Genomic DNA, 14,564 nt, shown 5'->3' with positions numbered 1-14,564 from the left:
GTAGCTATGTCAATGGAGCGCCTGTCAGGCGGGGCGTTGTGTTTATCCCGCTATGGTTTTATTTCTGGCGAGAAGGAGCCAGTGATATTCCCCAACTCATTAACTAGGAAGTTTGTAAGACACACACACACACACACACACACACACACACACACACACACACAATCTGTTATCCATAGATCTCATGTTGCTCACATGCCTTATCCCGTGTTCCATGTGTGTCTTCTCTTTACCTTAAAACACACATCACTTATCAAACAATGAACACACACATACACACACGCACGCACGCTCGCACACACACCCACACACACACACACACACACACACACACACACACACACACACACACACACACACACACACAGTATCTTACGAGTATGCAAATATTACGTTGATAAATATTAGTGTCACCATTTGAAATGTTAAGTGCCAGTTTAGTTTTGTGTTAATTCTGTGTGTGTGTGTGTGTGTGTGTGTGTGTGTGCATGCATGCGTGTGTGTGTGTGTGTGTGTGTGTGTGTGTGTGTGTGTGTGTGTGTGTGCGTGCATGCGTGTGTGTGTGTGTGTGTGTGTGTGTGTGTGTGTGTGCATGCATGCGTGTGTGTGTGTGTGTGTGTGTGTGTGTGTGTGTGTGTGTGTGTGTGTGCAATACGTGCGTGTGTGTGTGTGTGTGTGGTGTGTGTGTGTGTGTGTTTGTGTGTGTGTGTGTGTGTGTGTGTAGCTGTCATCCTTAGGAGTTTGTGGATGTGAATGAAGACATCAAGGCTCTCCTGGCTGGCACCGCCCACACATTGGAGTCACTGACTGGGAAATACCTCTACATTACAGTACTGGTCCAGGAAGATCAAGGTGCCGCACTCACACACACACACTCACACACAACGCATGCACGCACACACACACACACACGCACGCACGCACGCACATGCACGCATGCACGCATCTAACTTAGTTAGATTACAAGTTACATTCAGCAGCTGCCGACAGCACCCCCTGCTGCCTCAAAATAAAAATGACAACCGAGTTTGCCAATACTCACTTTATTGGAAGTGCAACGTCAACAATGTATCTCTTCACAATTTAATGTTAACTTTTTAAAAATCCTGAAAAAATACATGTATTCTTTATTTTATTTTATTTTTTATCTTCAATATGTATTGGCCAATCAGATTTGTCTTGACGCGATTGCGATTCAGCCTACGCATGCACGCACACTCACAGCCAGACGCAACAACGACGGACAAGTTCTAGAGTGGACCGCATAATACAGAGGCCTGTGTAGTATAGTGTAGTATCTTTAGAATTCTATAAACTCTACGTGGACCGTAACCCCCCGCACACCCTGCCGAAAATCTTCCTGCGCGTCTGAGTGACACTTGTCGCATATATGACACTTGTCACTCACCGAGAGCCAAGAAGAAAGCAAATATATTTATTATTACTAAGGAAAATGACAAAAATAGTAACGCACAGTGACTTGGATAAGTACTTTAATCTGATTACTGGTTTGGAAATAGTAACGCGTTAGATTGAATCGTTACTGAAAAAAGTGGTCAGATTGGCATCACTGAAACCAATGCAATATGTTTGCAACGCTGAACATCTGAAAAAGTGTTTTCTTCTTTTGCCCCACAATACTTCTACAAACACATATCAAGACGTTTTGTTTGTTATGCTTTGTGTGTGTGTGTGTGTGTGTGTGTGTGTGTGTGTGTGTGTGTGTGTGTGTGTGTGTGTGTGTGTGTGTGTGTGTGTGTGTGTGTGTGTGTGTGGCAGGTGGTATCTCAGAGGAGACAGAATATACAGCTGTGAAGTTTGCAAAATCTCCGTACAGTCTGCATCTGATCTCCACCCCCCGCTTCGTCAAACCAGGGCTGCCCTACAGTATAAGGTGAAATCCAAATCCCATATTCTGCGTGCACTTGCTTGTAAAGGCTGATATCAGAAATCTTTACTCGCTCCAATCTGTTTTGATTCAATTGTGTTTTGATTGAGTCTCATGCGGTTCTCATGTGTTTCTTTGACTGAATGCATGAGAACCATGAGACTCAATCAAAACACAATTGAACGACAAGCCAAACCGGTGTGATTGCAGCTTTAATATACACAGCGGGCTTCAGCACACCGGCGGCCAAGAGGGTGTGTCTGGGTGGGTGTGTCTGGGTGGGGTGTGTCTGGGTGGGGTGTGTCTGGGTGGGTGGGGTGTGTCTGGGTGGGGTGTGTCTGGGTGGGGTGTGTCTGGGTGTGTCTGGGTGGGGTGTGTCTGGGTGGGGTGTGTCTGGGTGGGGTGTGTCTGATTCCATGGAAGGGTTCAGGCTGGCTGAGGGCCTCCACTTCTCCCAGCATGCCTCTGTGACTCTCCCCCTGCTCCCCAGGTGCTGGTGAGGGATCCCACAGGGCAGCCACTGGCTGGAGTCCCGGTCAACATGGTGGACCAGTGCATCGTCCGGGGGTCGCCCCACTCATGCATCTGCTCAGGGAGCGAAGAGAGCCAATCAGATGGCTTCGTTCAGCGCATCTGCAACATCCCTCTGCACGCAACAATGGCTGTTTTCAACGTGAGCAAAGATATTTTAGACTGGTTATTTGAACACTTAACACTCAGAATAAGGTGACATTAATTCAACATGAATTAACACTAGTTAACGCAGTAACCACCATTATTATAGGGCATAAGTATCTGGGTTATTGTTAGGTTTTGGTGTGAACTTAACCCTGTTAAATAAGGCATCAATTAAAACCATAGTTTGCATGAAAACAACAAACAACAAAGTAAAAGACACGCAGTAGTTGAGTGTGAAGTGAACGTTAGTCATTGCTTATTACTGCATAATATCCGCTGTTCTTACACGGTTAACGAACGCGCCCTTACGGGTAAGAGCACCGATGCGTGTGTCCCTCCACCCTCTTGGTCTTCAGTTCGTGACGGAGGACCCCGCTCTGTCGGCGGAGGGCCAGGCCAGCTTCACCCTGGAGGCCCCCGCCTACGCCTCGCTCCACCGCCGCTACCTCTACGTCCAGCCGCCGCCGCGGGGCAGCCTCGTCGTGGGACACACCGTTCACATCCGGATCTCTGCCGCCACCGCCAGCAATGTGGACACCTTCAACGTCAACTACATGGTGGGTGAACCTGTGGGGGGGGGGGGGGGGGGGGGGGGCGGAGTCCAGAACAAACACGCATGTTTAAATGACTGGGGGGGGGGGGAGGGTGCAGATGTAGCAGGTGGGACGGTGGAGAGGGGGGGGGGGGTGTATGGCTGAGGTTTGATGGAGGCAGTGTCCAAGGAAGCCGGCAGAGTGAGTTGCTGATGGTGCTCTGATGTTTTAGTTTTCTTCTTCTTTAAATGCAACACGAGTGACGAGTAGCCCCGATGCACTCACTAGTAGTACGGTTTGATACACATTGAAACGTATAAATGTGTCAATAATCCTATTTTAAAGAGAGTAATTACAACCCCACCCCCTCCCAAAAAGCTCAGCCCCCTGGCTCCCTCGTAGTTTGCACCCTGGATGGAGGTCTGATTATTATTTTGCTGTTTATTTTTATTTAAAGCATCTTACAGTAAATGCAGAGAGAGGTCATTAAGGAAAATGTAAGGGGTTCGATGTTTTGGTCAAGGATGCCTCTGCGTAGTTTACAGACATTGCGATTCAAAGCTAGAAAACATCCGGTCGGAAGTCAAACACCCTAAACACTAGACTGTCTCACTGAAGACCGCCCCTTCCTGTCTCACTGAAGACCGCCCCTTCCTGTCTCACTGAAGACCGCCCCTTCCTGTCTCACTGAAGACCGCCCCTTCCTGGAACATCTCATAAATGATGTTATTCAGTGCTAGTAGATTGGAACACACTTTGCCAGGGAATTCACAAACCACTTTGAAATGTGATACATCTGCTGTAACTATTGGGGGATGGGTGATTGTGGAGATACGACGGCATGACATACGAGGGGGAACGTGATGGAGGCGTAAAGTGGTATGCTGGTCTGTGTCTGTGCTGCAGGTGCTTTCTAAGGGCAAGGTGGTGACCTTTGGTGTTGGAGAGAGTTCTGACGTCTCCGGACGGCAGCAGATCGTGCGGTTTAAGGTCACGCCAGAGATGACGCCGTCCATCCGCCTGCTCGTCTATTACTTCATCGAAGGAGAAGTAGTGGCCGACTCTTTGTGGATAGAGGTCGAGGGAAAATGTGTCAACAGTCTCAAGGTATGTGTACACACACACACACACACACACACACACTCACACACACTCACACATACATCGATTTGAATAATATTTTGTGAATGTGTGTGTGTGTGTGTGTGTGTGTGTGTGTGTGTGTGTGTGTGTGTGTTTGCAGACTGAGCTTCGCTACAGAGGACGTGATCAGAGGCCCAAGTCCCACCTCCTGCTGGATGTGTCAACCAATCAGGACGGGCTTGTTGCTCTCTCTGCTGTGGACACAGCCATCTTTCCCCTGCGTCGCAACCACAAAGACCCTGTTGACATGGTAACGGGTGGGCAGGACTGACCTACAGACAGACATCCATAGCCAGGCAGACTGACGGCAACAGACTTCTGTCTTCCAGGTGTTGAGGCACATTGAGCTCAGTGACCAGGGCTGCGGGGGAGGCGGGGGCAGAGATGCACAGGGCGTCTTTCAATTGGCCGGCCTCACCTTACTCACCAATGCGATTGGCCAAGGGTCACAAAGTGGTAAGTCGACCATACCTGCTGATCATATGCTGGGGGTCGGTGCGGTCCTTCTCATTGGATTGTGACCCGTGAAAGCGTTTGGGATGGGCTATGAACACATGTACAGCGCTACAGGGACGTGTCTTTGTGTGTGCGCAGCTGGGACTTGCGAAGAAGCAGTACGTGCAAAGAGATCCCTCACAGAAAAGGAGCAGAAAGCTGCAATGGGTAAGGGCCCTTCCACCTCTCTGTACCAACGTAGCCATTACATATCACCTCTCCATACATCTTATATGATCTACATTGAATGTGATCTTAGATGATCAGGAATAACCTGAACTTTATTTCTCTGTCCTGACCAGGAGCTAAATGGGATCTATATGTGGGCATTGCTTTTTATTGGTGAAACTAAACACCTTGGGAGAAATATTCAGCGTGCCATTTAATGACTCCTATAAATGTAGCATATGAGATACATTCACATGATGGTCTCAAGACCCCAGTGGTCACAATGTTTTGCTGTCTTCTTCTCCTCCTCCTCTTCCTCTCTGATTTCTCAGAGAAGTACAGAATGCTTTGCTGAATGTTTCTGATTGTGCTCAAGTGTATTAGCAGACAGTTTACAGAGCCCTGTCAGTTCCATAGCATCGGTGGTGGCCTTCACTTTGGCAGTACAAGGATTTGGAGACGTTTGGTCATCGCCTCGTTCCGGTGTACAAAATCACAACAAGAGGCTGATCATCCAGAATCCCTTGTTAAAACGGCGTGGGAAGGATAATCCTTCTTTTGTGTTAAACGTGGAGATATGCCTTATATGATCTTCCACATAGTAATCTATGACCTTTTGTCACTGTGACCGAAATAAGACACGTGAGTCATTTAGGGAAAAAAGGTGTTGAATCCCATCACCTCTACAGTCTCCAAAATGCAGTTTGTGAACGTTCTACTCTGCTCCGAACTCCGGGTCACTTCAACGTCAAGCGAGGGACACGGGTGGCGTGGATTCGCTGACGGCCGGCGGGGTGTGAGCGTGTGGACGCGTGGGGCTCCATCTGGGCACCGCTGGAAGTGGATGGCAGTGTCAGAGAGATCATTGTTAGGGCTGTGTCCTTTAATGTAGATTGTGACCTGTGAAATGTTTGTGACCTGTGTACGCAGTCACAGGGAGGTGTGTATTTGTGTGTGTGCAGAAATCGGTCCACGTTCAGTGCGCGCAAAGAGATCTCTCACAGAGGCTCAGGAAAATGAATTGGGTAAGGGCTCTTCCACCTCTCTATATGAACGTAGCCATTACAGATCATCATGTGATGCCATGACAATCCCTTCCTTGCTGTCAAAGTAAAACAAGTGTATATTGCAAGACTCACGCATGAATGAAAGGGTAGCATCCCTTTGCTTTGACAGAATATGCAATTCATAGGCTAAGGATCGTGATGGTGGGTAGTGTGCGTATTGTGTGTGTGCGTGGGCATGTATGTGATTGTTCATGTGTGTATTGTTTGGGTGCTTGTATGCGTTTCCAGTGGCTGGTCATGGCGGCGCAGGCATTTGCTGCAGAAAGGGTCTGGGCTACATTCCCAACAGTGTGACCTGTGAGCAGTTTGCTATCCAATCAGTTCGTGAAGCGTACCCGCGCTGCAGGAAAGCCTTCCAGGACTGCTGCGAACGCAAGTTGGCAAGCCTCCCAGAAGATATCACATATTCCAGAGGTTAGTGAGACTAATTTCTTCATCCAAACCAATTCAACCAAAAGTAACGCAGGAACCAGGGCTGCTTCTGACCTCTAGGGGCCCTAAGTTACATCCTACTTGGGGGCCCCATTACAGCAAAGCCATCTCTCACATACTGCAGCTTATAGCTAGAAATGGCTCTGCTTGAAACATTCAATGCGTTGTTCCTGCAGAAACAATTGCACCAATAACGATGTTCCAGACTTATTCTTGGTTGAACCGGGTTTTACACAAATGATGACTTTAGATGAATTTAACAGACACCGGTACAAAACATCACAGGTGCAGAACGCCCTGCCATTGATTGATCAATGCCAGTGTGTGTGTTTGGATGTGTGGAGCTCCGTCAGGCCAGCGGTTGATGTTGATGGACGCGACCGAGAGATCATATGTTAGGGGTGTGTCATTGAGGGTCCTTCGATTGTGGCCTGTGAAACGTTTTGAGATGTCAGTACATTTCTCCCATTTGGCAGCTCCCCCCCAAACGGCTCCTGCTATTCGAGCAAAGAGATCTCTCACAGAGGCTCAGGAAAATGAATTGGGTAAGGGCTCTTCCACCTCTCTATATGAACGTAGCCATTACAGATCATCATGTGATGCCATGACAATCCCTTCCTTGCTGTCAAAGTAAAACAAGTGTATTTTGCAAGACTCACGCGTGAATGAAAGGGTAGCATCCCTTTGCTTTGACAGAATATGCAATTCATAGGCTAAGGATCATGATGGTGGGTAGTGTGCGTATTGTGTGTGTGCGTGGGCATGTATGTGATTGTTCATGTGTGTATTGTTTGGGTGCTTGTATGCGTTTCCAGTGGCTGGTCATGGCGGCGCAGGCATTTGCTGCAGAAAGGGTCTGGGCTACATTCCCAACAGTGTGACCTGTGAGCAGTTTGCTATCCAATCAGTTCGTGAAGCGTACCCGCGCTGCAGGAAAGCCTTCCAGGACTGCTGCCAACGCAAGTTGGCAAGCCTCCAAGAAGATATCACATATTCCATAGGTTAGTGACACTAATTTCTTCATCCAAACCAATTCAACCAAAAGTTACGCAGGAACCAGGGCTGCTTCTGACCTCTAGGGGCCCTAAGTTACGTCCTACTTGGGATCCTACATCTCCTTTTTCCGGTGAACAAAATTAAACCAAGAGAAGGAGCATCCAGAATACAATGTTAAAGGGGTGATTATTGAACCCAGAATTGTTTTTGCTTTGTTTCAAACGTGATAATGTGTGTTATATGATGTTCAACATAGTATTCTTTGCCATTTTGTAACTGTTACTAAAATAAGACCATTATTGAGAGAAAACACAAGTAAACGTTCTACTCTGCTCCAAACTCAGGTTGCGTTGTTTTTGTGAACTCAAAGTGCCTTTTAGTTTAACCTTCCACGTCCCAATGAAGGGACGATGACGTTGATACGTGGATACATTAACGTCAGCGTGTGTGTTTGGACGCGTGGAGCTCCGTCAGGCCAGCGGTTCATGTTGATGGGTGTGTCATCGAATGTCATGCGTTTTGAGATGCGCTATAAACACCTGTACGCAGTCACAGGGAGGTGTGTATTTGTGTGTGCGCAGTTATGGAAGCTCCCCCCCAACCGGCTCCTGCTATTCGAGCAAAGAGATCTCTCACAGAGGCTCAGGAAAATGAATTGGGTAAGGGCTCTTCCACCTCTCTATATGAACGTAGCCATTACAGATCATCATGTGATGCCATGACAATCCCTTCCTTGCTGTCAAAGTAAAACAAGTGTATATTGCAAGACTCACTCATGAATGAAAGGGTAGCATCCCTTTGCTTTGACAGAATATGCAATTCATAGGCTAAGGATCATGATGGTGGGTAGTGTGCGTATTGTGTGTGTGCGTGGGCATGTATGTGATTGTTCATGTGTGTATTGTTTGGGTGCTTGTATGCGTTTCCAGTGGCTGGTTATGGAGGCGCACGCATTTGCTGCAGGCAGGGTCTGGGCTACATTCCCAACAGTGTGACCTGTGAGCAGTTTGCTATCCAATCAGTTCGTGAAGCGTACCCGCGCTGCAGGAAAGCCTTCCAGGACTGCTGCCAACGCAAGTTGGCAAGCCTCCCAGAAGATATCAATCATTCCGCGGGACGATATATGGCGACTGATGGTTAGTGACACTAATTTCTTCATCCAAACCAATTCAACCAAAAGTTATGCAGGAACCAGGGCTGCTTCTGACCTCTGGGGGCCAAAGTCACATCCGACTTTGCGGCCCCATTACAGCCCAAGCCATCTCTTAAATGACTTATATATAGAAACGGCTCTGCTTGGAACATTCAATGCAGGGTTTTTGTGCATCATTATTCCTGCAGAAAGACTTGCATCAAAAGTGATGTCACAGAGGTATTTTTGGGTGAAATGTGTTTTAAAAAAAAATCATGACTTTGGGAGAGTGTGTGGATCATGGCTGGTTTAAGCTGCCTCACCTGACCAGAGTCTGATTGGACTCTGGCGCTGGGGGACTCGTTGAATGTCATTCGATTGTGACCTGTGAAAGGTTTTGAGATGTGCTATAAACACCTGTACGCAGTCACAGGGAGGTGTGTATTTGTGTGTGTGCAGGATTTGATCTAGGTTCAGTGCGCGCAAAGAGATCTCTCACAGAGGCTCAGGAAAATGAATTGGGTAAGGGCTCTTCCACCTCTCTATATGAACGTAGCCATTACATATCATCATGTGATGCCATGACAATCCCTTCCTTGCTGTCAAAGTAAAACAAGTGTATATTGCAAGACTCACTCATGAATGAAAGGGTAGCATCCCTTTGCTTTGACAGAATATGCAATTCATAGGCTAAGGATCATGATGGTGGGTAGTGTGCGTATTGTGTGTGAGCGTGGGCATGTATGTGATTGTTCATGTGTGTATTGTTTGGGTGCTTGTATGTGTTTTCAGTGGCTGGTCATGGCAGCGCAGGCAGGTGCTGCAAGAAGGGTCTGGGTTACATTCCCAACAGTGTGACCTGTGAGCAGTTTGCTATCCAATCAGTTCGTGAAGCGTACCCGCGCTGCAGGAAAGCCTTCCAGGACTGCTGCCAACGCAAGTTGGCAAGCCTCCCAGAAGATATCACATATTCCAGAGGTTAGTGAGACTAATTTCTTCATCCAAACCAATTCAACCAAAAGTAACGCAGGAACCAGGGCTGCTCCTCTAGGGGCCCTAAGTTACATCCTACTTGGGGGCCCCATTACAGCAAAGCCATCTCTCACATACTGCAGCTTATAGCTAGAAATGGCTCTGCTTGAAACATTCAATGCGTTGTTCCTGCAGAAACAATTGCACCAATAACGATGTTCCAGACTTATTCTTGGTTGAATCGGGTTTTACACAAATGATGACTTTAGATGAATTTAACAGACACCGGCACAAAACATCACAGGTGCAGAACGCCCTGCCATTGATTGATCAATGCCAGTGTGTGTGTTTGGATGTGTGGGGCTCCGTCAGGCCAGCGGTTGATGTTGATGGACGCGACCGAGAGATCATATGTTAGGGGTGTGTCATTGAGGGTCCTTCGATTGTGGCCTGTGAAACGTTTTGAGATGTCAGTACATTTCTCCCATTTGGCAGCTCCCCCCCAAACGGCTCCTGCTATTCGAGCAAAGAGATCTCTCACAGAGGCTCAGGAAAATGAATTGGGTAAGGGCTCTTCCACCTCTCTATATGAACGTAGCCATTACAGATCATCATGTGATGCCATGACAATCCCTTCCTTGCTGTCAAAGTAAAACAAGTGTATATTGCAAGACTCACTCATGAATGAAAGGGTTGCATCCCTTTGCTTTGACAGAATATGCAATTCATAGGCTAAGGATCATGATGGTGGGTAGTGTGCGTATTGTGTGTGTGCGTGAGCATGTATGTGATCGTTCATGTGTGTATTGTTTGGGTGCTTGTATGCATTTCCAGTGGCTGGTCATGGAAACGTAGGCAAGTGTTGCAGGAGGGGTCTGGGCTACATTCCCAACAGTGTGACCTGTGAGCAGTTTGCTATCCAATCAATTCGTCAAGTGTACCCGCGCTGCAGGAAAGCCTTCCAGGACTGCTGCCAACGCAGCTTGGCACACATCACAGGAGATTTCCGATATTCCCGACCGGGTAAGTCCGACTTGTTTTTTTATCCAACAAAATCAACCCAAAGTTACGCAGGAACCAGGGCTGCTTCTGGGGGCCCTAAGCCACGTCCTACTTGGAGGGGCCCCATTACAGCCCAAGCCATCTCTTACATGGCTTACATATAGTACCGGCTCTGCTTGGAACATTTAATGCAGGTTATTTTTGCATAATTTGTCCTGCAGAAAGAATTTCATCAATAACAATAATAATAACGACGTCACATATAGATTTTTGGGTGAAAGGTATTTTATAGAAATCATGTCTGTGGCAGTTTGTGTGTGGATCATGGCTGTTTAGGCAGCCTCACCTGACCAGAGTCTGATCGGACTCTGAGGCCGTTTCTCAATTCGCGTTCTCGTGTGTTCTCGTGTACTTGCGTTCTCGATAAACGTCATCAGTGGTAGCCCAAGCACTGTTCCAATTCCAAGTACGCGAGTACGCGAGTACTGTCGTAAAACCCGGAAGTGTTCTCGATGCGTTCTCGATGAGGCCGTTCTACCGAGGACGCATCGGAGGTGACTCGTGTGGACTTGGGACCGTTAAATATCCCAGAATGCATCATCGAGTCCGCTGCTGTTCCAATTGCAGGTGCGTACTCGCGTTCTCGGAAGTCTGTACTTGAAAGTCCGGACTTGCCAAGTACGTACTTCCAAGTCCGCGAGAACGTAGTCCGCGTACTTGGTATTGAGAAACGGCTTGAGACTGGGTGAGGCCGCACACCTGTTGCACATTGAGTTATTAGTGTGCACAGGTTAAACCAGCCATCACCACACACACTCAGAGAGATCTCCTGCATGGCAACAGGGCGCACCAGGTCATGTATTGCCTGCAAACTTCTACAAAAAAGTGGATTTGAACACCATCACCCTGTGGTCTTTTTCTGCAGGAGCCCAATAGATGTCACCTATAGGTGTAGTGTGGCAGCCATCTAGGTTGCGTTTAGCAATGGTCTTTGTTACAATAACATTTGATGAATCTATAAGCCATTTATGTAAGGGATAATGTATAGAACGAGGGTCAGTATCGGGAAAATAAGCCACGGCAGGGCGAACCGGACCCCGACGCGAAGCGGAGGGGTCTTGATTCGCCCTGAAGGGGCTTATTTTCGATAACGACCGTGTTCTACACATTATCCCGCTTATTACACGGCTACTTGCCAAAACAAAAAAAATTACTTCACAGTGTGTCGTTTTACAATTTATTTGTTACCATTCATAGTGTTGACCAGCAGAGAAATAGTCCGCCAAAGACGTTGACGTCACTTAGCAACCGAATACGCTGGGGGTGATAAGTCACCGGACTACTTGTGGAGTGATACGAGAGACGTGAATCAGAGGCAGAAAAATCACTTTCCTTGACAGTGGACAATTATGCTTAGCAACAGTCAATAACGCAACAATAATTGACAGGTGCAGAATGTCCTTCCTTAGATCAGATTTACACTACCGCTGTCTAACCAAAGCCATTAAGTACGCACTCCGTTTTATTTTTTTAGCTGTATTATAGAGAGGAAAGTGTGGAAGACAGAGGGGAGGACATGCAGTGAATGACCCTGGCTGGATTCGATCCTGGGTCTCTGCGATTAGGACTGTGCCTAATATGATATGCGCCTTAGCCCAGTGCGCCACCGGGGCGCCCCCGTTCCATTTTATCAAGAAAAATCAAAACACAATGAGAGCAGACTCGCTTGCCAAAAAGCTACAGAACAACAACCTTACTGACTTCTGGAAAGAGGTCAAAGTAATGAATAACAATAAAACACCCCTTTGACATTGAAGGTGTTAGTAGCCCAGAAAGAATAGCTGAGCTTTGGCGTGAGCACTACCGTTGCCTTTTTAATTGTGTTAAAGTAACACATTTAGAACCTGTGAAACGTTTTGAGACATGCTATAAACACCTGTACGCAGTCACAGGGAGGTGTGTGTTTGTGTGTGCGCAGGTTTCCGCCCAGGTTCAGTTCGAGCAAAGAGATCTCTCACAGAGGTGCAGAAAAATGAATTGGGTAAGGGCTCTTCCACCTCTCTATATGAACGTAGTAAAACAAGTGTATACTGCAACACACACTCATGAATGAAAGGGTAGCATCCCTTTGCTTTGACAGAATATGCAATTCATAGGCTAAGGATCGTGATGGTGGGTAGTGTGTGTATTGTGTGTGAGCGTGGGCATGTATGTGATTGTTCATGTGTGTATTGTTTGGGTGCTTGTATGCGTTTCCAGTGGCTGGTCATGGCGGCGCAGGCATTTGCTGCACGAGGGGTCTGGGTTACATTCCCAACAGTGTGACCTGTGAGCAGTTTGCTATCCAATCAATTGGTAAAGCGTTCCAGCGCTGCAGGAAAGTCTTCCAGGACTGCTGCGAACGCAGCTTGGAAAGCCTCCCGGAAGATCTCAAGTATTCCAGAAGTCAGTGTGACTCATTTGTTTATATATACTGTACATCTAATATTGGATCAGATCATTAATGTTGGCACATAAAATAGAGGCCTCATCTTTGAGCATCATTATGCCTTCAGAAAGAATTGCATCAATAACACTATCCCATAATTATGTTTGGGGGATAGGTATTTTATACAGATCATGAAAGCAGAGGAATTGAACAGCCCATTACTGTTAGTAGATAATGAAATTGGCACAAAATATCACAGGTTCAGAATGCCGTTTAATTGATCTGATTTACATTTCCCCCTGCTGTCTAAACTAACCAGCTAAATGTGTGTGTGTGTGTGTGTGTGTGTGTGTGTGTGTGTGTGTGTGTGTGTGTGTGTGTGTTTGTGTGTAGGTATGGGCTCTGACTTTGACATGGCCCCTTCAGTCAGAAGTTTCTTCCCAGAGAGCTGGCTGTGGGAGGTCCAGCCCGTCAGGTGAGGACACGTCTCACTCTGTCCTCCTAGTGTGTAGTAGTAGTGGACACTTTAAATGGTCTGTTGTCTGTGGGGCATCCGTGGCCTACTGGTTAAAGAGTTGGACCGGTAACCGGAGGGTGGCCGGCTCGAATCCCGACCGGTAGGCAAAAATATGGATGGGGGGAGTGGTTGTGCAACACTCTCCTACGTCCTCATCCACGGATGAGGTGCCCTTGAGCAAGGCACCTGAAACCCCCACCTGCTCCCCGGGCGCTGCACTGCGGCTGCCCACTGCTCCGGGTGTTCACCGGCTCCCGGATGGGTCAAAAGCAGAGAAAGAATTTCCCCCAAAAAGGGATAAATAAAGGATAACTTAACTTAAGTTGGTCATTTCAAATATGATCACTCTCATTATTAGCAATATAAAGAAGTCTTTTCATAGTGGTAGTGGTTGACCTGGCTGTAGTGACAGTAATATCATTAGTAGTCATAGTAGCAGTAGAAGTAGTTCCTGCAGCAGGGCTCTGCACATGGCTACCCACTGAGCAACACATTCAGTTAAGATCTTCTGTCCCATCACGCCGAACCAGAATGCGTAGCTGACTGGACAGTGGCTTGGAGCATTGTGTGGAAAAGTAGTCCATGAGACGGAGGACCCCCTCGAAAATGAGATGGTACATCTCAAGGGGCTATCCTTGAAATAAAGAATAAAGAAAATCCTTGAAATAAAGAATAAAGAAAACACACACACACACGTACACAAAGACGGAAAAGAGGAGTGTTCTAAAATATGAATAGGCGTTTCTTAAAAATGACAGCTATTAAATGTAAACTACCACACCGTTGATGGATTAATCTGATTGTTGGAGGTGCATGTGTTTGTGTTCAGAGACCACCGATTGTCAGTGAACATAAGCCTACCAGACTCCCTCACCACCTGGCAGCTCACTGCTGTTGGAATGTTCCAGAACGGTCAGTATGTTCTCATCAACTCCTCCTGGCTCTCCTTCTCAACACCTCCTTCTCCCCAGGCCCAATGACCTCTGACCTCACACCGGGATTTTCTGGGGAACAATGGGTGGTTGTTTGTTGGTCTTGTTATGCATCTGGGCTGCTGTTTGTCGTGTGGTGTATTGAAGCCATTGTGTGTTTGTACTGTGTCTGCACTGGTCG

General features: G+C 47.3%; 1 protein-coding gene and 1 long non-coding RNA gene across 8 annotated transcripts in view; both read left to right on the top strand.

Annotated features, from left to right (window-relative positions):
* Positions 1–14,564, top strand: part of c5 (complement component 5) — a 58,409-nt gene that overhangs the window by 31,262 nt on the left and 12,583 nt on the right. For 4 of the 7 annotated variants that reach the window (XM_084467665.1, XM_084467661.1, XM_084467664.1 and 1 more), the window contains 13 exons: positions 6,201–6,386; positions 6,881–6,949; positions 7,220–7,405; positions 7,982–8,059; positions 8,330–8,536; positions 8,992–9,054; positions 9,325–9,510; positions 10,000–10,068; positions 10,339–10,527; positions 12,485–12,547; positions 12,766–12,951; positions 13,328–13,409; positions 14,281–14,363. In XM_084467665.1, coding sequence (XP_084323791.1) covers positions 6,201–6,386; positions 6,881–6,949; positions 7,220–7,405; positions 7,982–8,059; positions 8,330–8,536; positions 8,992–9,054; positions 9,325–9,510; positions 10,000–10,068; positions 10,339–10,527; positions 12,485–12,547; positions 12,766–12,951; positions 13,328–13,409; positions 14,281–14,363 — 1,647 coding nt within the window. The remainder of the gene's footprint in view (positions 1–6,200; positions 6,387–6,880; positions 6,950–7,219; positions 7,406–7,981; positions 8,060–8,329; positions 8,537–8,991; positions 9,055–9,324; positions 9,511–9,999; positions 10,069–10,338; positions 10,528–12,484; positions 12,548–12,765; positions 12,952–13,327; positions 13,410–14,280; positions 14,364–14,564) is intronic. The other 3 variants (XM_084467662.1, XM_084467663.1, XM_084467666.1) reach the window with 3 other exon arrangements.
* Positions 17–1,893, top strand: LOC311342833. The gene is made up of 3 exons (XR_014633451.1): positions 17–114; positions 725–852; positions 1,780–1,893. It is a non-coding gene; the product is annotated as an uncharacterized lncRNA (long non-coding RNA).

This window comes from Micromesistius poutassou, assembly GCF_964030765.1.
Source record: "Micromesistius poutassou genome assembly, chromosome: 5".
NCBI lineage: Eukaryota > Metazoa > Chordata > Actinopteri > Gadiformes > Gadidae > Micromesistius > Micromesistius poutassou.
Note: the sequence above shows the minus strand (reverse complement) of the source record. Positions and strands in the feature narration are given on the sequence as shown.